The sequence below is a fragment of the Lithobates pipiens genome, unplaced genomic scaffold (assembly GCF_037356315.1).
Source record: "Lithobates pipiens isolate NorthernLeopardFrog02 unplaced genomic scaffold, aLitPip1_a1.2 Scaffold_8, whole genome shotgun sequence".
NCBI classification, from domain to species: domain Eukaryota; kingdom Metazoa; phylum Chordata; class Amphibia; order Anura; family Ranidae; genus Lithobates; species Lithobates pipiens.
In genome coordinates, this window is record NW_027507903.1 from 156,117,464 (window position 1) to 156,143,617 (window position 26,154).

Consider the following 26,154-nt stretch of genomic DNA (forward strand, 5'->3'; position numbering starts at 1 on the left):
CCTCTGTTTGTAAGTATGAGTCGAACGCAAGTCGGATATTTGTAACTCGGGGACTGCCTGTATATAAAATCATATAACACAACTTCTCACATTTGAACTATAGAATGAAACTCCCCATTTACACTTTGTATAGCAGGAAGTCACATTCCTGTGCATGATGTTAGGTGATGCGTTTCTCCGTGTTAAACATAGAACACCCCATTTATTTAAATGGTCTACCCTATGCGCGTTTGTCACGCAAAAGAAGCTAGTGCGATTTGGAATCACAGGCAGGATTGTGTGTGGGATTCCAATTTGCTAGGTGTGAATAGGGCCTCAGCCTCAGGTAAAGACAGTTTTCAACGAATGCATTCCTGCTGAGGGAACACCAAGTTAGCTGTAGTGGAGATCCTCCACACTAGAGGGCAGCACTAGATCTCTCGTGTATTTCCTGTCTGTAAAGTCATAGTGCTTGAAGAGAAAGAAGGAGGACTGCCATGAGTAAAGTTCAGTGTCTGCTCCGAGCTGGGAGGGGGCCGTGCACAGCTGCAGCCATTCTGAGGAGATGTAGCAGCACCGTGCAGCATGAGCCCCCTCCTCTTACTGTCACTGTACAGGAGGGGGGCATCAGGTAAAGTGCTGCACAGGACACCCAACACAAACTTCTCTGCCAGGGGGGAGGGGAGGGGAGGGGAGGTAAATCGTGAGGCTAGCCTGTCCCTTTAATAGTGCAAATACACATTTGTATGTGCCTAGAGGTGATTCAGTTCGCATTGTGCGCTATACAAGTATTTCATTCATATATATATATATATATATATATATATACACATATATATACACATATATATACACACACGCCTATAAACAAACATATGGGAATGAACTACCCAATACTAAGCATTTAGCTGCACGCTGAGGCGCTGTTCACATTTCTTGTAGAGTGAACACATGTTCCTGCTCGCAATTTTATTATTTTTTGTGCGATTCACGCACGTCGCAATTAAAAAAAATGTGCGCACTTCACGCGCGTTTCTGCATGTCATGCATAGGGTACTCATTCACTTGAAAGGGCTGCTCTATGTGCGTTTGTAGCGCCAAAGAGGCTCAAGAGCCAAGTTTTGACCCTGTACCAGGCACGTGTTGCCATATGACGATCTCGGCAAAAATCGCACCACGTTTGGGGTGTCATTAGGAATGAATGGCACTCAAACACTGGCTAGGTTCACAGCTGCGTTTTGCACAGGCACGGAAGCCTATTCATTTGCAATGGGTTGCTGGGCCTGCGTTTCATGCAGGAAAAAGGTTCTTGCGCTTTTTTTTTTTTAAGTGCAGCCAGAGCGAAAATCGCATGTGATTTTCCACACCCTGCGTTTTCAGATGCTTGAAGGTGCTATTAAGAATGAATTGCAGCCCCGCGCATCTCAAAGGAGCAGCACAGTATAGGTTTGGGAACAGGTGTGATTTACACGTTACACGTCCCGCACAAGGGTGAACCTTCTCTAGGGAAAGCACGCCAGTCCTCTCAATCCTATGCTGACAATTAAAAAGTAAAAAAAAAAAAAAAAAAAAAAAACCTGGTGGATCTTTCCTATGTACATGTCAATTTAGAGATGGTAACAAGTAAAACAGGGGTAGGCAACCTTAATAAAAGGCTCCATGCACACTGGCTTAAAAACCTCTGCTTCTACAAGAGTTTTGTGTTCTGCCTGTAGAAGCAGCTCCATGTTCTCCTATGTGTCCATGTACATTAGGACGTTAAAAGGCATATTTTGAGTTTAACGTTTAGAGGCAGAAAAAAAACCCTTCTGGTTCGCGTTTCTGATTGGAGCTTGGAGGCAGAAAAAACGTAAAACTCTGCTAAACTTTGTCCAAAGAAATGTTTTAAATGAGCGTTTTTAAGGCCTTATGCACACTGCTGCTTGTAAACAGACGTTTAGGAGCAGTGGCGCTATGCCAACATTTTAGCGGCGCTGCCCCATTGCTTTCAATGGGAAGAGGCGCTTTAGGAGCGGTGAATACAACGCTCCAAAGATGCGGCTTGCAGGACTTTTTGTAACGTCCTGCAAGCGCACCGATCCAGTATGAAAGCCCTCGGGCTGTCACACTGGAGACACAGGAGAGGCGATTTACTGGCACTATTTTTATCGCTGTAGCACCTGCAAAGCGCCTCAGTGTGAAAGTAGCCTAATAATCGTTTCTAGGCAGTTGTGTTTAGAGGCTTTTTTTTTTTGGAACTCAAAAAATTGCTTTCAGAAGCTGTGTTTAGAGGCATTTCAAACGCCAAACGCGGTAACTCGCGTTTAGCCGCATTTGACTTACAGGCATTATTAATTTTTGCCTATTTTGAAAAAAATATATATAATTTTTTTTTCAAACGCTTCTAAATGTAAACACGGTAAAACTGACGTTTTAAACGTGGGCTACTATCTGTTAAGTTAAATCGTTCAGGAGAGGTTGTGAAAACGTCCCATGTACATGAAACCTTACTCCCCTTCCCCCCACCCCCCCGCTGCTATATCCATTGACAGCTGATCATCGTAACAGCGAGTGTTACAATGTATCAGACTTTACAGACATTTCATGAATGAATGGAATCTCTATTCCATTCATTCATGTAAAGTGCTACAGAGGAAGGGACTATCTTCATCAATCCCTTTCCCTGTCTCAAAAAAAGAGATATGATATCTCACCAAAGAACCCACTCCCCCCCCCCCCCCAAAAAAAATTAAATAAAAAAAAAGCCTGTAAAAAAAAAAAACACAAACATAGTAAGACCTTCCCGCCCTGACAGCCCCCCTTCCCCACATTCACCCCCCCAATGTGACAGTCCCCCCTCCCCACACTCTTCCATGGTGACAGTGCCCCCCCCCCCCTGCACTCACCCCTCCATGGTGGTGGTCCCCCCCTCGGCTTCCTCAGCGTCTCCTCCCAGCCAGCCCGATCCATCCTAATTGGCCAGGAGGAGAAGCCAGAAGACAATAGCTAATATTACTTCGCTATTGTCACAAGTGGGTGGGTTCGGGGTGCAATGCTCTGAGCCCAACCCTTTTCAAGCCAATTAGAGCCTCAGGCTCTAATCATGCGCCTTTAAAAAAAAAAAAAAAATCATACAAACGCCCCTGCACCCCTAATGGACCGGCCGCTCTGGCTGTCAGAGTCTTGCTATGCCTTATGGGACTTGGGTAGTTCTGAAACAGCTGGAGGTCCGCTAATTGCATATCTCTGTGCTAGACGGATGGGGAATAGAATCCCCATCCGTCTGTTTTTAGCGAACTGGATTGGATGCAATCAGGTGTAAACGGACACATGTCAATTTACATCAACCTCTCCATAGAGAACAATGGGTGGTCCGATTGGGTCTGCCTGTCCGTTTTTCAGGAAGGCTCAATCAGTCTGCTTGTGTGAAAGGGGCCTAAGGCCTTGTATACACAGCGTACCTTTACGGGGATCCATAGGTGTTCTGTGCAGGCAGTCCCATTGATGCCATTTGGGATGTAGCACCTGCACGAATAGAGATGTTGCGCCCAATTGTACATCCATGTAGGTCTGCATGCATGTCCCTGAGCTCACACTGTCTGCGTTTGGGGTCATGTACATGTACGCACACCCACACGGATGTCAGATTGGGAACAGCAGCTATGCCTGTGCAATTGTTGCATCCCAATTGACATAAATGGGGATGCACGAAAAACCTGTGCGGGTGAACATGGCCCTCCATGGGCATACACTTTAGTATTCCATATGTGAACAATGCTCATGAGCAATTTAGCAGGAATTTTGTTATGTTGTGTTTATGTATACTATTAATGATTTTAGTGTATTTTTAGTGAAAATATTGATTTGATAAACATTTGCACAAATATTGCGCTGCTTTAAAAATCAGTAGCAGGGCCGGTGTCTTGTCAATTAGGGTCCTCTATCAGATGCTGTCCTCTGCGTACTGCGCATGCGCAGTACACAGGAGCACAGATTCCGAAAATTGCCGAGGACGAACGGCGCCTGCGCCGTGAGTCCAGGTTCTATCCCCACTATCCAAGTGGACATAGAGTTAGAATAAAAAAGAGCCGAGCGCAGCGAGGCCGAGCCCGAAGCGTGGCGAGCGAAGCTCGCCCGCGAGGGGCCCTCTAAAATTCTAAACCCTATGTCCGCTTGGATAGTGGGGCTACCTCCTCCACTCACGGCGCAGGCGCCGTTCAGCTTCGGAGATTTTCCGAAGCTTCGTCTGCTCCGTACTGCGCATGCGCAGTACGGAACGGACACATATCGATGGCCGGACTCTATTAGGCAGAACACCGGCGCTACCACTAGGTGAAGTAGGCAGCCGCCTAGGGCGCACTACCACCTAGGGCGCAACCACGGCCTCTGTCCAGTGTGAGCTGCTCTTCTGATCTCTCCCCCCCCCCCGCCCTGTGGTGTGCCGCCGGCGTCACCAATCCCCCATGTTTCCCGCTGAGCGCCCCGCTGCCCCGCTGTGCTCACGCGTGTTTATCTCACAGTGCCGCTCCGGGACTCCTTTGCTCCAGCCTGTCCCTCTGGAGCGGCGCTGTGTGTCTGTGTGAGTGCAGCGGAGGGGCGGGGCTCGGCGGAGATGGGAGCATTGAGAGGTCGGCCAGCTGACCTCCTGCCCGGCGGGGACATCGTGGAGTGAGGTGGACGGCGCTGGCTGGTCCCGGCGGGGATATGATGGAGGCAGATCGGTGCACGGCGCTGGCGTGGCCCCGGCGGGGACATCGTGGAGGCGGAGCGGGTGGACAGCGCTGGCGTGGACTCCTGAACAATTTTGCACACCCAGTGCGGAGGAGTCGGAGAGGCCCGGATGATGGTCGCTGAACTAGGCAGCATCAAAGAGCAGAGGTACGGAGGAGGATGGATCCTCCCCGATCTACATTGAGCTGTATGGAGGGGGTTTGTGTGTGAGTAATGCAGGAAGTAGGAGTCAAATAGGTCAGTGTGATGTGTGCCATTGTATGTGCCATTGTATGTGTCAGTGCCATTGTATGTGTCAGGGTATGTGTATGTGTCAGTGTCAGGGTATGTGTATGTGATGGTCAGTGTATGTGTCAGTGTGATGGTCAGTGTATGTGTCAGTGTGATGGTCAGTGTATGTGTCAGTGTGATGGTCAGTGTATGTGTCAGCGTATGTGTCGGCGAGATGGTCATCGCACTGGTCAGCGTATGGGTCAGCGTATGCGTCAGCGTGATGGTCAGCGTATGCGTCAGCGTGATGGTCAGCGTGATGGTCAGCGTATGCGTCAGCGTGATGGTCAGCGTATGCGTCAGCGTGATGGTCAGCGTATGCGTCAGCGTGATGGTCAGCGTATGCGTCAGCGTGATGGTCAGCGTATGCATCAGCGTGATGGTCAGTGTATGCGTCAGTGTGATGGTCAGTGTATGCGTCAGTGTGATGGTCAGTGTATGTGTCAGTGTTATGGCCAGTGTATGTGTCAGGGTATGTGTCAGGGTATGTGTCAGCGTGATGGTCAGTGTATGCGTCAGCGTGATGGTCAGTGTATGCGTCAGCGTGATGGTCAGTGTATGCGTCAGTGTGATGGTCAGTGTATGCGTCAGTGTGATGGTCAGTGTATGTGTCAGTGTTATGGCCAGTGTATGTGTCAGGGTATGTGTCAGTGTATGTGTCAGTGTTATGGCCAGTGTCAGTGCCAGTGTATGTGTCAATGCCAGTGTATGTGTCAGGGTATGTGTATGTTTCAGTGTATGTGTTTTCAGTGTATGTGTTTTCAGTGTATGTGTTTTCAGTGTATGCGTCAGGCCGCGTACACACGGGCGGATTGTCTGCCCAACTAAGTTCGTCAGACAATCCGACAGACAGTCCGTCCAAATTTTGAATGAACGGACTTGACCACACACGATGAACAGACAGTCCGCTGAAAACTTGCGCAATGACGTGTACAGCACGTACGACGGGACTAGAAAAACGACGTCCAATACACTGCAATGCAACCTTCGGCCGTGTAAATCCTTTCTGAGCATGCGCCATACTTAGTCCGTCCAACTTGCCTACACACGAGCGGACTGTCCGCTGAAACCAAGTTTGGACGGACAAAACCAAGTTTGGACGGACAAAATTACGGAAATTCCGAAAGACTAAGTCCGTCAGATTGTCCGCTGAAGCCCACACACGAGCGGATTGTCCGCTGAAACACGGTTCAGCGGACTAAGTTGGGCAGACAATCCGCCCGTGTGTACGCGGCCTCAGTGTGATGGTCAGTGTATGTGTCAGTGTGATGGTCAGTGTATGTGTCAGTGTGATGGTCAGCGTATGTGTCAGCGTGATGGTCAGCGTAGGTGTCAGCGTGATGGTCAGCGTAGGTGTCAGCGTGATGGTCAGCGTAGGTGTCAGCGTAGGTGTCAGCGTGATGGTCAGCGTAGGTGTCAGCGTGATGGTCAGCGTAGGTGTCAGCGTGATGGTCAGCGTAGGTGTCAGCGTAGGTGTCAGCGTGATGGTCAGCGTAGGTGTCAGCGTGATGGTCAGCGTAGGTGTCAGCGTGATGGTCAGCGTAGGTGTCAGCGTATGTGTCAGCGTGATGGTCAGCGTATGTGTCAGCGTGATGGTCAGCGTATGTGTCAGCGTGATGGTCAGCGTATGTGTCAGCGTGATGGTCAGCGTATGTGTCAGCGTGATGGTCAGCGTATGTGTCAGCGTGATGGTCAGCGTATGTGTCAGCGTGATGGTCAGCGTATGTGTCAGCATGATGGTCAGTGTATGTGTCAGCGTATGTGTCAGCGTATGTGTCAGCGTATGTGTCAGCGTATGTGTTAGTGTATGTGTCAGCGTGATGGTCAGTGTATGTGTCAGCGTGATGGTCAGTGTATGTGTCAGTGTCAGGGTATGTGTCAGGGTATGTGTCAGGGTATGTGTCAGGGTATGTGTATGTGTTAGGGTATGTGTCAGTGTGATGGTCAGTGTATGTGTCAACGTGATGGTCAGTGTGATGGTCAGTGTGATGGTCAGGGTATGTGTCAGGGTATGTGTCAGTGTATGCATCAGCGTGATGGCCAGTGTCAGTGTAATTGTCAGTGTAGGTGTCAGGTAGGTCGGTGTAATTATCAGGTAGGTCAGTGTAGGTGTCAGTGTGATGGTCAGTGTCAGTGTAATTGTCAGTGTAGGTGTCAGTGTAGGTGTCAGGTGAGTTAGTGTAGGTGCCAGGTAGGTCGGTGTAATTATCAGGTAGGTCAGTGTAGGGGTCAGTGTGATGTGAGTAGTGTAGGAAGTAGGAGTCAGGTGGATTAGTTTGTGTCAAGGGGTCAGTGTAGGGGTCAGATAGGTCATGTGTAGCAAGGGCAGGGTAAGGTGGAGTCATGGGCGCAGCCGGGGGGGCGGCAAAATTAGGTTTCGCCTAGGGTGTCAACGATCCTTGCACCAGCCCTGATCAGTAGCACCTTCTTTTTATTCCACTGGCCATGTGCTTTCAGAAAATTTATGGTTTGGGGGGTCTTTTAAAAATTATGAAAGCTGTAAGTGAAAAATGAAAACCTCCAGATTGTTAGAGAAATTTTTGTGTGCGTTCCATTTTCACCATTTTGCAAAATGGCACAATTTAAGATTAACAAATATTTGTTATTAACTCCATACAGGTTAAGCTTTTATATTTAGTAGCGATTTAGCAGGAGTAAAATTAGCTGTGTTTTTATCAGCTAATAATGGTTTTGGTGTATTTTTTGCGAATATATTGGTTTAATAAACATTTGCGCAAATACCGCAGGGTCTAAAATATCAGGAGCGCCTTCTTTTTATTCTGGAGGTCGTGCTTTCAGAAAATGTATAGTTTTGGGGGGGGGGGGGGGAGGGTCTTTCACAAATTCGGAAAGCTGTAAGGGAAAAATATAAACCTTCACATTTTTAGAGGAATTTGGATATTTACATTTTTGTGTACGTTTGATTTTTCAGAATTTTGCAAAAAGGTACACTGTAAAAATTACAAATATTTGTTATTAACTCAATACAAGTTGGGCTTTTATATTAGGAATTTTGTAAAATCTGCTTGTATTTATCTGCTAATCATGATTTTAGTGGATTTTTAGTAAAAATTTTGTTTTGATAAACATTTGCGCAAATATCGTGGGACCTTAGAAATCAGTAGCACCTTCTTTTTGTTCTACCGGTCGTGTTCTTTCAGAAAATATATTGTTTTTTGGGGGTCTTTTACAAACTTTGAAAGCTATAAGTGAAAAATAAAAAAAGCAAAGGAAAATTTGAAAAAATAGTCTGGCCACCTGAGGGTAAAAATGGAGCACAGGGCCTGGCAGTGAAAGGGTTAATCTAATTGGATGCTAGAAGGTACCATTTTCTTTGCTCTACTTTTCCTAAATCCACCACGTTGATGTTTTAAGGTAAGGATATTCTTGTAAGACAAGATTGCTGACATGTCAAATGCCCTCCTGATACTTTTTTTTTCCTTGCTGTACTTCAGTCTGCTTTAGGTTTGGTTCATACCTATGTGGGTTTCGCCGCATCCAGTTTGAATGACAGGAGATTGTGACTGGCTCTCTATGGAGCTGGTTCACATATCTCCGTTGTGGCTGCGGAGCATCTTGCACAGGAACGCTGTGTGACTTTGGCTCTGTTTCAGGGCTGAATTCAGGCAAAAATTCGGGCCTGATTCATCCCTGAAACAGAGAACAGAGACGCACCAGACCCTGCTGTGAGCCCCATCCATCGGAGGTGTGAACCAAGCCTCGCTGACATTGAGAAATATTCGGAGACCCTCATGGGTGGAAAGTACATCAGACTGCTGTAAATCCTCACAATCAGGCTGTGGAGGATTATATAATCGATTGTTCATTCAAAATGCACAAATTAAAGAGCAATAAATAATAACCAATTAACAATCTTGTACCTGTTTGGACTGCTTCATATTGGTAAAAGGTACCATCTGGTTGCCCCAGTTTGTAACAATTTGTATTCTGTATGAAAAAAAAAAAAAAAATCTTCACAAAATCAGTATAACCCACACACTAGCTAGATGTTTTTCAATGGAATGTCATGAATAATTAGCTCTTCAGTCTATTTAGGAGTTAGCTATGATTTTTTTAAACTGTCACTGGGGAGGGTTATGTACGCTGTTTGCATATAGAACATCCCCACAAATCAAGTTTCCTGCTTAACCACTTCCCGCCCGGCCTATAACAGATGGACGTCTGGGAAGTGGTTCTGTTATCCTGACTGGGCGTCATATGACGTCCAGCAGGATAACATGCCAGCGTGTGCCCGTGGGGATGTGCAGCGTGGCGATCGTAGTGTGTCAGTCTGATGCACTGCATCTCCGATCTTATAAGAAACCTCTGACAAAGGCTTCTTACGACGTGATCAGCTGTGACCAATCACAGCTGATCATCGCGTGAACCAGGAAGTGCCGGTAAACAGCATTCCTCGGTTTGCACTGACAGGGAGAGCCGATCAACGACTCTTCCTGTCAGAGTGGGGGTCTGTGCTGATAATAAGCACACTGATTATCAGCACAGCCCCCATCAAATGTACCCATACATTGCCAATCACTGCCCCATCATAACTCCCCCTGCCAGTGCCCAGTAAAGTGTCCATCAATTCTACATATCAGTGCCTCCTCATCAGTGCCCATTGGTGCCGCCTCATCAGTGCCCGTCAGTGAAGAAAAAAACTAAATTTTAAACGAAGAAAATGTCGGTCTTTTTTAGTTTAGCAAAAAATAAAAACCGCAGAGGTGATCTAATACCACCAAAAGAAAGCTCTATTTAAGTGTACTTTAAGGATTATTCTATAAACAGTAGAAAAGCCAACAAGGATGTGCAGAAAGCAGTAACTCATAACAACAAGTATAGATTACTGGAGGAGGATATTGCGTGAGTTCTCTTTACTGAGGGTTACATAATTTTGTACATCATTCATCATCATTGCTCGGTGTTTCTTTTCTTCTCTTTAGCAGGATGTGGAAGTCTTGGGTGGAGATCTAATTTAAAGGACAGATGCAATTAATTTTCTTTTTTCCATTTGAAAAATTGAGACTAAAATGAATGTTCTTCTATACAGGAAAATAACTATGAATAATCCACAGAAACGTAATGCCTTATCACTATCCATGCTGCAGTCCCTTCAGAAAGATATTTCATATGAAGTTGATATGAATTTAAGAGTCATTGTGATTACAGGTATCTATATATATTTAAATGTTTCAATGCTTTTTGTTTGAACCTTGTTAGTATACTTTTCCATTGAGGGATACAGCTTGATGATGTTAAGCAACCTAGACGGTAGTATAACACTAAGGGTGTTATTTACTAAAGGCAAATCCACTTTGCACTACAAGTGCACTTGAAAGTGCAGTCACTGTAGATCTGAGGGGAAGATGTGAAATGGGGTGAAGGTCAACTGATTTTATCATCCAATCATGTGCAAGCTAAAATGCTGTTTTTTATTTTCCTTGCATGTCCCCCTCAGATCTACAGGGACTGCACTTCCAAGTTTACTTTCAGTAGTGGATTTCTCACCTGCAGCCCTAGGACCCGCATGCTGGGCATTGCTAGGTTGTGGGACGAAAGACCAGTGCACATCCATTCTCTGATCTTTCTCAGCTAGAATGAACCCAGAATGGACATGTAAACTGGGAGACACTCCCTAAGGGTTATTTAGATCTAAAAGAATGCAAACACTGCAACTTTTCCTAACAAAACCCTGAAAGTAGATCACCTTGTTATAATAAACCAGTCACACCCATTCAGGATCAGTATGTAAAAGACACGGTCAAAGAAACATGTATGAGTTTGCAACAAAGCTTGTGAAAATCCTTGCAATGTACATTGATCACCCAGAGGGCATTGCTTTTTTCCTCAACAAGAGTGGAGTTACTCTTTAACTATCAAGCTGTTGTTCCTCAATGGACAATAGAGACCTATATTCTCCCTCTGTTATCGACAGCAGTACTTGTTCTTTTAGAATAGGTATATATTCTGCTAACTTCCGGTTGATTAGTAGTGGTGGTGCACGAGAAGCCAACAGAGTGAAATACTTACTCTGTCAAGTTAGAAGTTAAAGCTGACTTTCAGGAATTCAGATAATTTGTAACAAATGTAAAAAAATGCAGGCATAACATGAGTTAAGTCTAATGAGGTGCTTGCCACCTGTAGACTTTTCTCCATTATTCACATCTGACAGGTTTATTGTGCTCCAGGAAGATAACTTCTGAAGCTCCAACATTGCTATACACACCCCTGTGCTCCTTCTGCCCATTCACAGAAGCCTTTGTATTAAATTGTATTGACAAAGTCTTCTGTGAATAGGCAGCTGAGAGGAGGGACAGGCGTAGCTGATCTATCTGCTTCTTTCCTCTCAAAGCCAGAGTGTATCCCCCAAAAAACTGTCATATAAGTGATAGAGAGAAGTCCCAGAGATGGCCTGCATCTAATTGGATTTAACTCGGTGTGCCTGCACTTTTTTCAAAGTTGCTGATTTTCTGAAATCCCCCTTTAAGTAAACCCATTAAAACCAGTTTCTTTAAAATTAAGTAGTGCAGCCTATAGTACTGTGTGCTCTGTGTTTATCGCTTCTTACCTGCTTGCTTTCTGTTTCTTTCCAATGACGTGACCAATGCATGCGCTGTTAGCCCTATTTTTCCAGCAAGCTTATGCTGTGTATATGCCGGGGCTGCGTAATTTCCTAATGTTGGCATTAGCCCTTAGATCCCACAACACTCCTTCCCCATTGAGAAGCTGGGCAGCAGCAAGATTGGCTCCTATTCGCTGGACACAGTTTCCATAGTAACCGGAAACAAAAAACAAGGCTTGGTTTTGGGGAATAATGCACATGCGCAGGATTATGGACACAGAGAAAGAGTGAGGGTGGAAATACATTACTCTTGGGCATGGAAGACAGGACTTATAATGGTGGCAGCTGCATACAAGCTGGAGTGTTCAGAAAAAGTTTATTGGAGCAAAAATGTTTTATTTGCATACTATATGGGGCGCAGTGAATATAAAAAGCAACATTAAGTTGCATATTGCAGATTTGGAGTAAGGTTGTCTGAGTTTACTCCTGAATGCAGGGGCTGTCTTATTTTTTTTTTACTGCCCTTAAACGCCTGTGCCTCCAAACGCCTCTGACAGTTTTGTGTGCATGGACACATAGGCTAACAACAAAAAAAGGGTTTCTCTTTCATTCATTGATGGACACAGCTCCTTTAATTCTTGAACTTAGGGTTATCATGCCAGTTCAGGAGAGGACTAGGCAGAACATGTAACGTGTAAAAACAGCAAGACGGCACAGCACCACCCAGGGGGCGGTCCTTCTGGATATAACCCCTCGCCCTGCTTCCTGCTCAGTTTTTTTTTTTTTTTATGCCTAGTGTAGGACCTGGCTCCCTAAGGGGACCATTGGTTCTGGGATTTTTTTTTTCATTTTTTTTTCCTACAATTTTTGATCCTGTGATCTACTATCAACAGCCAGCTGGGTGACAGGCTGGATAATATAGATCCTTGTAGCCTCCCCAGCCTGGCCATGGAGGATGAGCAGACCCTAGCTGTGTGCTGGGTTGGCCACGACATGCCTCTTCTGCTCCAGGGGCGGCCGGTGATCTATATGCTCCAGGGCACACACATGACCGGGCTGCTGCTGTCCGTGTCACAGTGTGTTGTGGCCAGCAGCCACCCCGTACTGCTTGGGTGATGGGTCTGTGGTGGAACACATCCAGCAATCCCGACAGGAAGGGTGAGTACGGCCCTCCCTGCCTCGGCAGGATAGAGCAGCTGGGCATTCCCTGGGAGCTCTAACTCTCCCTTTCCTCTCTCCCTATCCCTCATTCCCTTCTCCCCCTGCTGGGGCCGCTGTGTGATTGGGCATGAGGTGCGGTGTATGTACCTAGGCCGGGGTCCTCCGGGGGGGGCTCCGAGCTTTGGTGGGGCTGCGCTGGCTGTTAGGGTCAGTTTTTGCTTTTCTGCCCCTTTTTACTGTGCTGTGAGGTGCTTGAGTAAATTTACCTCAGAAAATGCCACCGCCATTTTCCTGTAATCTTATGTATTGTATGGCTGTTAGCCATATTCTAGAAGGTTCGTCGGCCATTTTCTTGGTGATTTTTGTACTAAGGACTGCCGGCGACCATATTCTTGTAACCTCCGCGCTTTTTTACCTCTAGTGCTGGGTCTGTGTACCTCATAACAGCACGGTTTTCACGCTGAGTACTTTGTGACTGAAACAGGGCAGAGCGGTCAGCGACAGCACAGAGCAGCACTTGGTCAGGGTGGTGAATCCTGCGGAGGGGCCCCTCAGTCTGTGAACAGCTAGGAGGGGGGGATTTGTGTACCTTGCCTTAAATCCCCAAGTTGTGTCAGGCGAGTGAGGGTCAGAATGGCGTCAGAAGCTGGCGCTTCTTCCCCAGATTTTCCTGCTATTGCAACCGGCTCACCTGCAAAAAATGCAGTGCATATGGACGCTTTGTCGGCAGTCCTGGAGAACTTTGTTGCCAGGGTGGAAGCGGCTTGCGGGCGCAAGGGGGTTAAAAAACGCCCCCTCCCCCCCCTGTCTTCTGGGGAAAGCTCTGCTTCACACTTGGGTCCCACAGTGACTTGCGGCCCCTGTTCTGACGTGTCAGAGGATCGGACAGTGAAAATGACTCTGTGTCCGGGTTAGCGCAGGAAAAAACGCTAGTAGGAGCACTTATCACTGCGGTGCGGGATACCTTGAAGATACAGGATGCAGTAGGAACCTCTGCTGAGGTGTTGGTCCCTTTTGGGTCCCGCAAACCGGCCCGTGCGCTTAAAGTGGAAGTAAACCCATCGATTAAAACAGTTTAAAAAAAAGGCATGCCGGGAATGCTAACTGCACATTGGCTGTGCTCTCAGCCAAACTATCAAACCATCCAATGGCTGGTGTCATAACGAATCACATGTGCAGCACCATAGCATTTGAAGATTAAACAGAGGCAAAGATGGCAGCTTCCTTGGCTGAAAACGATAGGGGAGTTTACTTCCACTTTAAGGTGTTTCCGTATTTGACTTATTTTGATAAGTTCATCTACAAGGAATGGGGAAGTCCGCAATGGGCCTTTTCAGTTCCAAGAAGAATGGCGGTGCATTACCCCTTTGAGGAGAGCCTCTTGAAAAAATGTACGTCTCCTCCGGTCATTGACCCCCCAGTATCCAGGTTTAATAAAGTAACTACGATTCCGGTAGAAGGGACTCCTGCCTTCAAGGATCCTGCCGTCAGGAAGGCCAAAGCAGTGGCCCGGTCCATGTTTACGGTAGTGGGGTCAGCACTACGACCTGTGCTGGCCACGGTCTTGGTGTCGCAGGCGCTTACTGAATGGGCAAAGTTGTTACACAGTGAATTGGAGAAGCAACAGTCTCCCCTGGTCTGCGTAGAGCTGGCAGACCAGTTGGTGCATGGCTTTAATATGTCTGTGATGTGGCCCTGGATAATGTTCCCCTGCTCTCTGGAGCATCAGTATCAGCAGTGGTGCTATGGCACTGAAATGATGGTCTGCGGACCAGGCATCTAAAAAAGCACTGGCGGATTTGCCCTTCCAAGAGGCTTTTTGGAGCCTTGCTGGATGACCTTATTAAAAATGTTACAGGTGGGAAGAGTACGTTGCTCCTACAGTCCAGGAAGGGTAAGGAGCCACGCCGTAGGCAAAGGCAAGGGGCTTGACACGTAGTCCCTCCGGTTTGACCACTGCTACCTCCGTGGGATCTGAATCTGGTGCTATCGGCGCTTCAGGAAACGCTGTTTAACAACATTAGGGAGATTCCCCTGTTAACTCTTTCTCAGTAAGTAGTCTTTTTAGTGGCTATGACATCTGCCAGGAGGGTTTCTGAGTTGGCGGCCTTGTCATGCAAGTCTCCCTACCTGGTCATCCACAAGGATAAGGCGGTGCTACGTCCACAGCCCTCTTTCCTTCCAAAGGTGGTTTTGGCATTCCATCTAAATGAGGACATCGTGTTACCATCCTTATGTCCTAAGCCGACACACCCGAAAGAGGTTGCCTTACATTCCCTGGACATGGTCCAGGCTCTACGGGTGTATCTTATCAGCTATGGCTCCCTTCCGGAAGTCAGACTCTGTCTCGGTGGCTGGTTTAAAAAAAGGACTAGTGGTCTTGTCGTCCACCCTTTCTTGGTGGATCAGACAGATCGTGGTTCCGGCCTGTGCCCTAAAGGGGCGGGTCCCCCCTTTTCCTGTCACGGCTCATTCCATCAGAGCAATTGGAACCTCCTGGGCTTTCCGACATCAAGCGTCTGTCTCCCAGGTGTGTAAGGCGGTGACTTGGTCGTCCCTTCACACTTTAACTAAATTCTATAAAGTTGACGTAAGAGCATCTTCGGATGCTTGCTTTGGTGCAAGGTTTTGCAAGCAGCTGTGTAAGGTTGCAATTTACACTTTCTTTAAGTTACAGGTTTTGTTGCAAACGCATCTTTGATTCATAAGTTGGCTGCTGGTTTTGATGGCAGCCATTTAAGATGGCGACTCTGTTGAGGTGTTGCTTTTGTTGTGGGTGAAGTTATGTTTTGCTGTTTCCACCCCTCGTTTTTTTTTTACACTGCTTGGGGACGTCCCTAAGGTCAAGAATTAAAGGAGCTGTGTCTGTCAATGAACGAAAGAGAAAACCGTAAAAAATCCTTTTCTCTGATGTTCATTGACGGGCACAGCACCCACCCCTCCTATTTATATTTGTACTGCTTTTTGATGAACTGAGCTGCAGGAAGCAGGGTAAGGGGTTATAGCCAGAGGGACCGCCCCTGGGCGGTGCTGTGCAGTCTTGCTGTTTTTGCATGTGTTACATGTTCTGCCTAGTCCTCTCCTGAAGGTGACATGATAACCTTAAGGTCAAGAATTAAAGGAGCTGTGTCCGTCAATGAACTTCAGAGAGGCTCCCAAGACATACAGAATGATTTGACATTTGGTGCCTTGGGAGTATTGTGTGTCATATTTTATTAACTGATACGCTCACTTAAGGCCTGTACCTGATCTTTGTGTAAAGTGTACCTGGCCTTCAGATTTTCAGTACGCTGAAAACAAAATGTTCCAATTGCAGCCAGAGATTGTGAAAAAAATGTGGTATGATATTTTTTTTAAGTTCTCACACAACCAAAAATATTTATTTTATGTGTCTGGTTTAAAGCTGAAGGCCCTGTCTTCTCTTCTGGCCATAATCTGAAAGAATTTACATCTGCACAAGGAAAAGCTTATCACACAGAAGTATTTAATGCTTGTGTCAAGGTAAACACTATCCTTTTACTTTATTCTGAATGAAGATAGATTGTTTTTTGTTTTGTTTTTTGCATTGTTTGATTTGACGCTATTAGAAATCTCTGACACTCATGGCCAAGTGCATCTTTAACCACTTGCTTACTGGGCACTTAAACCCCCCTCCTGCCCAGACCAATTTTCAGCGCTGATGCACTTTGAATGACAATTGCGAGGCCATACAACACTGTACCCAAATGAAATTTTTATCATTTTTTCCCACAAATAGAGCTTTCTTTTGGTGGTTTTTAATTACAGCTCGGAGTTTTATTTTTTGCTAAACAAACAAAAAAAGAAGCAAAATAAAATAAAAAATAAAAAAATCATGTTTAATAGTTTGTTATAAAATTTTGCAAACCGGTAATTTTTCTCCTTCATTGAAATGCGCTGATGAGGCGGCACTGGTGGGCACTGATAGGCTGAACTCATGGGCACCGATAGGCACAGATAAGGTGGCACCGATAGGCACAGATAAGATGGCACCGATGGGCACAGATAAGGCGGCACTGATGGGCAAAGATGGGCACAGATAAGATGGCATGGATGGGCGATTGATGGGCGGCACTGATTGGGCACTGGTAGATGACACTGATGGGCACGGATATGTGGCACTGTTGAGGCAGATTGTGGGCACTGATGGGTGGCACTGTGGGCACTAATGGATGGCACTGATGGGTGGCACTTTTTCCTATACTTAGGTGGCACTGGCAGGGGGCAGGTGGGCACTGATGAGCTGGCCACAGCTCGCCGTGATCGGGACTGAAGCCGATTACTGGCTCTGTTGTGATCACATGATCAGCTGTCATTGGCTGACAGCTGATCATGTGGTAAGGGGTCGGGATCGATCCCTTGCTCCGATCTGTGATCAGGCGAGTCTCATAGACTCGCTGATCACAGAGCGAGCCGCTCGTGCCCCTCAGGGGGCGCGCAGGCCGCTTGTGCACGGGACGACGTCAATAGATGTAGTCCTGGCAAAGCAGGTCCACGCTGTAGTCGTCATTTGGCTATAGCGCAGATGTCAAGCGGTTAAAGGAGTTGTAAAGGCAGAATGTTTGTATTTTATCTTAATGCGTTCTATGCTTTAAGATAAAAAACCTTCTGTGTACAGCAGCCTCCCCAGCACCTCCTTATTACTTACCTGAGCCCCATCTCTGTCCAGCGATGTCCACGAATGTCTAAGCCATCCGGGACACTCCTCCTGATTGGCTAAGACACAGCAGCGGCACCATTGGTTCCCGTGGCTGTAAATCAAAGTCAGTCAGCCAATTGGGGGAGAATGGTGGTGGGCAGGGCCCGATGTCTGAATGGACACACGGAGTTGTGACTTGGATCCAGTGTCCCCATAGGAAGCTGCTGACTGTGGGGACACTCGATAGGAGGGAGGGGCCAGGAGCAGCAAAGATGGACCTGAGAAGAAGAGGATCCGGGCTGCTCTGTGCAAAACCAACCAACCAAAGTATAACATGTTAGTTAAAAATAAAAAATAAGACTTTGCAATTACTTTAACGACTTGAACCCTGGGAGGTTTTCCCCCCTTCATGATCAGACCATTTTTTACTGTGCTGCTTTAACTGATAAAATTGTGCTGTCATGCAACATTTAAAAAAAACTAGAGCTTTCTTTTGGTGGTATTTGATCACCACTGGGTTTTTTTTTTTTGCTATATAAGCACGAAAAGACCAAAAATTTTGAAAATAAAAAGATGTATACTACTTTCTGTTATAAAACGTATTCAATTAAATCAAATTTCTTTATAAATTTAGGCCAAAATGTATTCTGCTACATGTCTTCGGTAAAAATGGTATATATACCACTGAGGCCCTTAAAATGTCAGGACAGTACAAATACCCCCCAAATGTCCCCTTTTTTTTTGAAAGTAGACAATTCAAGGTATTTAGTTAGGGGGCGTTTATTGAAGTTGTAATTTTTTTTTGTCACAATTTTGTGGAAAATTTAATTACAATTTGTTTTTTTGTTTTGTTTTTTACTTTTTACATTCTGCCCCTACTGCATTACAGCATTGTCATATGACTGATGTGACAGTGATCATGGATACTGACTGGTAAAGATAGGTTAAAAAAATAATTATTTTTTTATTCAATATAACACTTTTTAAAAAAAAAAAATGTATTACCGTATATACTCGAGTATAGGCCGACCCGAATATAAGCCGAGGCCCCCAATTTACCCCCAAAATACTGGCAAACTTATTGACTCGTGTATAAGCCGAGGGTGAGACATGCCTGTCCATCCCTGTGTGTGTGTCCGTCCATCCCTGTGTGTCCGTCCATCCCTGTGTGTCCGTCCATCCCTGTGTGTCCGTCCATCCATCCCTGTGTGTGTGTGTGTCCATCCATCCATCCATCCCTGTGTGTGTGTGTCTCCATCCATCCATCCATCCATCCCTGTGTGTGTGTGTCTCCATCCATCCATCCCTGTGTGTGTGTGTCTTCATCCATCCATCCATCCATCCCTGTGTGTGTCTCCATCCGTGTGTGTGTGTGTGTGTGTGTGTGTGTGTGTGTGTGTGTGTGTGTGTGTGTGTGTGTGTGTGTGTGTCCAGCCTACCTTTGTCCCGAGCCTCCGTCCCGTGCCTTGCCTCCTTGCCTCCGTCCCGTGCCGTGCCTTGCCTCCTTGCATCCGTCCCGTGTCGTGCCTTGCCTTGCCCCCGTCCCGTCCCGTCCCGTCCCGTCCCGTGCCGTGCCGTGCCTTGCCTTGCCTCCGTCCCGTGCCCTCTTCGTCGGCGGCCATTGTAAAATTCAAAAGCTGCGCCGCCGCCTTCGCCTGTGATAGGCGGAACACTGAATTTCCCAGCAGCCTGTGTTCCGCCTATCACAGACGTCGTATCATCCTCGTCCGTAGTACGAGGATGATACGATGTCCGTGATAGGCGGAACACAGGCTGCTGGGAAATTCAGTGTTCCGCCTATCACAGGCGAAGGCGGAGCCGGAGGCGCGGCTTTTGAATAGAATGGCCGCTGTCTGTCTGCTCGACACGCTGATCGAGCGGGCAGACAGCGATGACTCGAGTATAAGCCGAGGGGGGCACTTTCAGCCTCAAAAAAGAGGCTGAAAATCTCGGCTTATACTCGAGTATATACGGTACATACTTTCATCAGAGTAGTTCAGTGTCAGCATAGCAACACTGTGCTACTGTGGGGGGTAATCAGGAATTTTGGGATGAAGGTCAACTTTCAGATTTGCGCATATAATGGCATTGCAGTGTGATATTTTAGAATAGAAGGGTTGTAAAAAGGCAGTGGGGTGATACCAATGGTAGAGGATTTTGAATTGGTTGTCTTTTTAACCACTTGCTTACTGGGCACTTAAACCCCCCTCCTGCCCAAACCAATTTTCAGCTTTCAGCGCTGATGCACTTTGAATGACAATTGCGCAGGCATACAACACTGTACCCAAATGAAATTTTTATAATTTTTTTCCCACAAATAGAGCTTTATTTTGGTGGTATTTAATTACAGCTGGGAGTTTTATTTTTTGCTAAACAAACAAAAAAAATGCAAAAAAAAAAAAAATCATGTTTAATAGTTTGTTATAAAATTTTGCAAACAGGTCATTTTTTCTCCTTCATTGAAGTGCACTGATAGGCTGCACTGGTGGGCACTGATAGGTATAGATAAGGTGGCACTAATAGGCACAGATAAGGTGGCACAGATAAGGCAGTACTGATGGGCACAGATAAGGCGGCACTGATGGGCAAAGATGGGCACAGATAAGATGGGCATGGATGGGTGGCATGGATGGGTGGCACTAAGGGGCACTGATAGGTACCACTGATAGATGGGACTGATGGGCACTGATAGGTGGCACTGATAGGTGGCTCTGATAGGTGGCACTGCTGGGCACTGATGGGCACTGGTAGATGACACTGATGGGCACGGATATGTGGCACTGGGGTGCAGCACCGTTGAGGCAGATTGTGGGTACTGATGGGTGGCACTGTGGGTACTGATGGGTGGCACTGTGGGCACTGATGGGTGGCACTGACGGGGGGCACTTATTTATTAATGAGGTGGCACTGGCAGGTGGGCACTGTCATCAGTCCCGATCACGGCCGCCGGTGATCGGCTCTTTTTTTTTTCTCCTCGCGCTGTCAGCGCGAGGAGGAATAATAACCGATTACGGGCTCCGTTGTATCACATGATCAGCTGTCATTGGCTGACAGCTGATCACGTGGTAAGGGGTCGGGATCGACCCCTTGCACAGATCCATGATCAGGAGAGTCTCATAGACTCGCCGATCACAGAGCGCGCCGTGCGTGCCCCTCAGGCACTAAGGGGCACTGAAAGGTACCACTGATAGATGGGACTGATGGGCACTGATAGGTGGCTCTGATAGGTGGCACTGCTGGGCGGCACTGATGGGCACTGGTAGATGACACTGATGGTCACGGATATGTGGCCCTGGGGTGCAGCACCGTTGTTGAGGCAGATTGTGGGCAGTGATGGGTGGCACTGTGGGCACTGCTGGGTGGCACTGACGGGGGGTACTTATTTTTTAATGAGGTGGCACTGGCAGGGGGCAGGTGGGCACTGGCAGGGCTGGCCGTGATCGGGACTGATGTCCCGATCACGGCCGCCGGTGATCGGCTCTTTTTTTTTTTCTCCTCACGCTGTCAGCGCGAGGAGGAATAATAGCCGATTACCGGCTCCGTTGTATCACATGATCAGCTGGCATTGGCTGACAGCTGATCACGTGGTAAGGGGTCGGGATCGACCCCTTGCTCGGATCAGTGATCAGGCGAGTCTGATAGACTCGCCGATCACAGAGTGCACCGCGCGCTCCCCTCAGGGGGCGTGCAGGCCGCTCGTGCACGGGACGACGTCAATAGACGTAGTCCCGGCAAAGGAGGTCCGCGCTGTAGCCGTCATTTGTCTATAGCGCGGGTCTCAAGTGGTTAAAATATGTTTCCATTTGTGCATGTAATGGTTATTTGTAGGCGTATCAGAGACAGCACAGGGGTGGAGTGGTTAGTACTTTTCCCCAGCAGTAAGGATGAGCTCAGGCGTGGTAGTTCGTCCACGTGCAGAGCCCACCAGGAAGTCGGCGCAGCACTGCGCTAATCACAGGCATTGAGGCATTGCCCGATCTCTGCAGCCACGCATTAGGGCAATGACTCAATGCCTGTGATTAGCGCTGTGCTGACTTCCTGGCGGGCTCTGCGCGTGGACCATGCGGACACGCCTGAGCTCATCCCTACCTAGCCGCAAAAGGGTCACTGGTTCTAATCCCAACCACAGCACTTACCTGCCTGGAGTTTGCATGTTCTCCCTGTGGCTGCGTGGGTTTCCTCCCACACTCGAAATACATACTGGTAGGTTAATTGGCTCCTGTCTAAACTGGTCATAGTATGTATGAATGTGAGTTAGGAACTTTAGAAGATAAGCTCCTTGAGGGCAGGGACTGATGTGAATGTAATATATATATATATATATATATATATATATATATATATATATATATATATAATGTGTGTATGTGTATATATATGTGTGTGTGTGTGAAAGTGCTGCGTAAATTGACAGCGATATATAACGATATATAAGTACATGAAATAAAGATTAGCAGTTTGTGAATTCATGTGGCTCCTGTAATGCAAAGCATTTCAAAAAGTGATTAAGAATGGACAAACACACTTTCATTTATAAGACATATGTGTAACATTTGGAAATGTGTTTGTTCACAACTTTGAAGAATATATTTTCCTTTAAAATTTTCATTTAAAATTCATTTTTCCTCAGTTTCTCTCCGCACTTACAAGTACTTACAAGTTACGTGAGCACTTACAAGTTATGTACAAACCTATGTGTGACTATTGAAAAGATAAATGCTTTTGATTTGTTCAGTCTAAGGCTGCTTTCACACTGGGGCATTGGAGGCATAGGCAGTAAAACACCGCTATTGATATCAATGGGCAGGGGCGCTTTAGGAGCAGTGTATACACTACTCCTACAGCTCTGCAAAGATGCGGCTGGCAGGACGTTTTTTGGTGTCCTGCAAGCGCACCGCCCCAGTGTGGTAGCACTCGGGCTTTCACACTGGAGTGAGAGGAGAGGTGCTATGCAGGTGCTATTTTTAGCGCTATAGCACCTGTAAAGCTCCTCCGTGTGAAAGCAGCCTTACATACACCTGTCATGAGAGAATTATGTAGTCGTCCATTGCTGATCTTTCCTTTTGGGAATGGTCATTTTTTGACTGCCATGCTGATGCCAGTACATCAGTGTTTTCAGCATCATTGATCCAGAACAAGCTTAGAGACAAGGAATCCTTAAACTCATTTACAGCATCTTGGTTTCTGACTTATATCAAAGGCAGGCACAGCAAAGGGGGTAGTATCTTCAGAAGGAAGACAGCACTGGCAGTCTTTATATATTTTTTTCTTGATGGGTGTACTTTTAATTAGGTAAGTTACCCTCTTGAAGGATTTTAGCAGAAAAACATAAAAGCATCCCTTGACAGCCGTATGCAGTGGTGTTTGACCTTTGACATTATGCTGCTGAAGAACCAGTTGAGCTTTTGTCACTCAGCGATTGCTTCGGGGCACAGGGTACTTTTCTCATACTCATAAGATGTAGTGAAAATTGAATTTTCCCTTTAAGACTTCAGTTTTGGGTTTATCGGATAATGTGCTTGGAAAGTGTTTTTCTTTTTATTATGGGAAGGGCAAGAAATTTTAGTGTATATGTTTTTTTACTAATTGAAATCAACATTAAGTAAGCCTGCACATAAATCATAAGATCTTTTCTGCTTTCAGTTTTGTTAAACCCTATACTAAAGATTGTTGTTTGCAGCTTATGAAAACAATCCAGACCATTCCAGTTCCTGTTATAGCTCAAGTTAATGGATTGGCTACAGCCGCAGGATGCCAGCTTGTTGCCAGCTGTGACATAGCTGTGGCATCTGACAGATCCAAGTTTGCTACACCTGGTGTGAATGTTGGACTTTTCTGCTCCACTCCTGCTGTTGCTTTGGGAAGAGCCGTGCCAAGAAAGGTTAGCGTCCATCTATTTATTTATTCCTGTGGTTTCTATCATCCAAAATGTCTACTATGTGTATGAAGACTGTGCCTTATCAGTGTGGAAATACATTTTCAGATTGCTTGTGCATTGCCGCCATCTTGTTGTGACCTGATCCACAAATAAGCATCCAATTGTAGTCCCTCTTTCTGTATTTTGACTGTTTAACAAGCATACTTTCTGCTAGACTTCATGGGGCTTTGTATATATAGAATTTCCATATGTGCAGAAAGACTAAATATAGTGTACTAGAATGTTATTCTTAAGTGCCCTGAAAATAAATGATTTGGCTCTGCTATACGGTAAAATTCAGTCACATTGTTACAGTGTGACAATGTGCAGTGACTGGAGTTTTTATGCATTAGAAGAATGTCTGTCACAAAACATTTGTTTTCTATGTGTCTTATTCACACTGCAAAGCAGCCCACAACTGTTCTGCAGTAATCTGAGATAAAAAGGAAGCATGGTGCACCGGATCATCATATGTCACTGTACAGCACACTTTACTGTGACATAAGTGAAGTGTTCTGTGTACTTTTGTGTACTTTTAAATAAAGAATTGTGTAATGCGCTGAATCATGCCCCCTACTGGAACCGACAGCTGCCGCAACAGAAAACAGCTGCAAATCCACCCCTTAGGTGCAGAAGCCCAATCACTGCTAAATGTACCCTATAGACATACTGTAGTTGATTAAAACTGAAGTTCATGATTTTAAAAGCAAACACACATACTCGCCTATATGGCTGCAGCATCGATTCATTGCTGCAACTGTCCCCCACTGGGCTCTAAGCCTGATAACTGAGTGATTTCCTGACTGCTGATCACTCAGTTCTCTGTCTTCACTAAGTAGAGAGCGGTGACTATCAGTCACTGCTCTCTGCTCTGCCCCTTCAGCTTTCACTGAAGCACCAGGCTGTCGAAGGTGCAGGAGCGGCTTAGCAGCACACTGAGAGGCTGAGCTAGCTGCTGGTCAGGGAACTGGGTAGATCCTGGTAATATTTTTTGGGATCCCTGTAGAACCTGGACCAGCTTATTCTGGATCACATGATTACACATGTAAATGCACTCCTGTGACCCAGAAGAAAATATGAAAAAAAGCTTTGGACATACTTCTATTTTAAAACCCTTGATTTCAGCTAGATTGGGTGACCGTTTAATACATCAAGATACCAGCACGCACAAGCCTCTCATTCTAATTGAAATAGTTGACTCACTGGCTGAATTTTTCTGCTTATTGCATCTTCTTTCCAGATAATCCCAGAACCAAGGGTGTCTCCCATACACCTTCGCTATGTGTAGTGCTGATCCCCAAAGGGGCCACTGACAGTATACCCAGGTCATCCACATGGTACAGAGGCTGCCAGACACAAGTACAGTTCCATGCACATTGACAATTCAGGCTCCGTCTAGAGTATGTCTTTTTAGAATTTATTGCTAAATAACTTTAACAGGAGAGATATCAGGATACTCCAAACAATAGCAAAAAAAATAATAGGAACACAGCTTCTCACCAAGCTTCTCTAAACTGCAGTCACGCATAAAAAACAGAAATCAGGTCCTACTCGCACTATCCCATAAGCTGACCACCGTCTTGCTTCCACCAGGAGATGCTCTGTGAGGGAAATATGAGATCCTCCTTCAGAATGGTGCCTTTCAACAATAGTCTTACCAGGACCCTCAGTCCATCTCCCGCTGAGACCCATTGCTTCTCTCACTAGCTATCTTCCAGGGGCAACAGCCCCAGAGAATCTGAAACACTCCTTGGAGAGCAATGAACACTTTGGAAAGGCTTCCCAAACATGAATCACCTCCCTAGCCAACTTCTGTATGCCTTCTTCCAGGGATTGGCTGAGGCATGATAAATATTCATACTGGATATTTGACACTCCCTGCTCTGTATTCCAGAAGCAGGTAGGGAAAAGCAAACGCCCAGCAGGGAATCCCGGACTAGAACAATGAATTGCTGTATAACTGATTACAGTGAAGCCCAAAACTAAATTTTTAGCCTAGCAGCCTAATTAGAGAAGGGTGCTAGGGATGTGAAAATGCATGCTTGGACAACAGAAACCTGCACATCCATCTAACATTTTGTGGTTTGTTTCATTTACATTATACTGATTATCAGATTGTTGCTGTGGAGAGACTTTTTCCACTTTTCCCTGACACTTGTTTAATCTTTTAGGTTGCCTTGGAAATGCTGTTTACAGGAGAACCAATATCAGCCTATGATGCTTTAATGCATGGCCTTGTCAGTAAAGTGGTGCCTGAAGAGAACTTAGAAACTGAAACAATGAGGATCGCTAGCAAAATTTGCGAGGCCAGCCGTTCTGTAGTTGCACTGGGAAAAGCTACTTTTTATAAGCAAATTTCACAAAGCCTAGAAGAGGCGTATGAGCTTACATCACAGGTCATGCTTGAAAACCTTGACCTAAAGGATGGCCAAGAAGGAATAGAGGCCTTCATACAAAAAAGGAAGCCATTGTGGACTAATTAATATTGCTATAATTTTTTTTCCAAAAATACACTGAACTATCTTATCTCTAAATAACACAATGTTTGATAATAAGAAAATTACATTACTTCAAACAATTTACCTGTAATTTTAAAACACTATTAAAGTTGATGAAATATTTATAAAATATAGGCTGCGATATGGAGCTATGTTGCCCTATGAAGTTCTTTCTCTTCGTAAAGCAGCGCAGAGAGTTCTGGAGGAGAGCTGGTCAAGTCGCATGATTGGGCTTTCCTCACAACTTTTTTTTTTATTATTATTTGAAATTTCATTTTCACTACTCATACAGGTACAGTGAGGGGAAAAAGTATTTGATCCCCTGCTGATTTTGTACATTTGTCCACTGACAAATGATACGTATATAATTTTAATGGTAGGTTTATTTTAACAGTGAGAG

At 45.9% G+C, this 26,154-nt stretch overlaps 1 protein-coding gene across 1 annotated transcript; it reads left to right on the forward strand.

The window, feature by feature from the left end:
* The first annotated feature begins 432 nt into the window (after positions 1 to 432).
* On the forward strand, positions 433 to 25,884 carry ECHDC3 (enoyl-CoA hydratase domain containing 3). Its single transcript, XM_077472835.1, has 5 exons — positions 433 to 610; positions 10,010 to 10,128; positions 16,086 to 16,183; positions 23,020 to 23,220; positions 25,428 to 25,884. Exons 1-5 carry the CDS (start codon positions 477 to 479, stop codon positions 25,737 to 25,739), a joined length of 864 nt encoding a protein of 287 aa, XP_077328961.1. The 5' UTR covers positions 433 to 476; the 3' UTR covers positions 25,740 to 25,884.
* The last annotated feature ends 270 nt before the right edge of the window (positions 25,885 to 26,154 follow it).

What these genes read in the sequence shown, in the direction of transcription:
- ECHDC3 (XM_077472835.1), top strand. Translation starts at nt 477, where the DNA reads ATGAGTAAAGTTCAGTGTCTGCTCCGAGCTGGGAGGGGGCCGTGCACA. An exon ending in GTACAGGAGGGGGGCATCAG is followed by an intron (nt 611 to 10,009) that starts GTAAAGTGCTGC and finishes TCTTCTATACAG; the next exon opens with GAAAATAACTATGAATAATC. An exon ending in TATTTAATGCTTGTGTCAAG is followed by an intron (nt 16,184 to 23,019) that starts GTAAACACTATC and finishes TGTTGTTTGCAG; the next exon opens with CTTATGAAAACAATCCAGAC.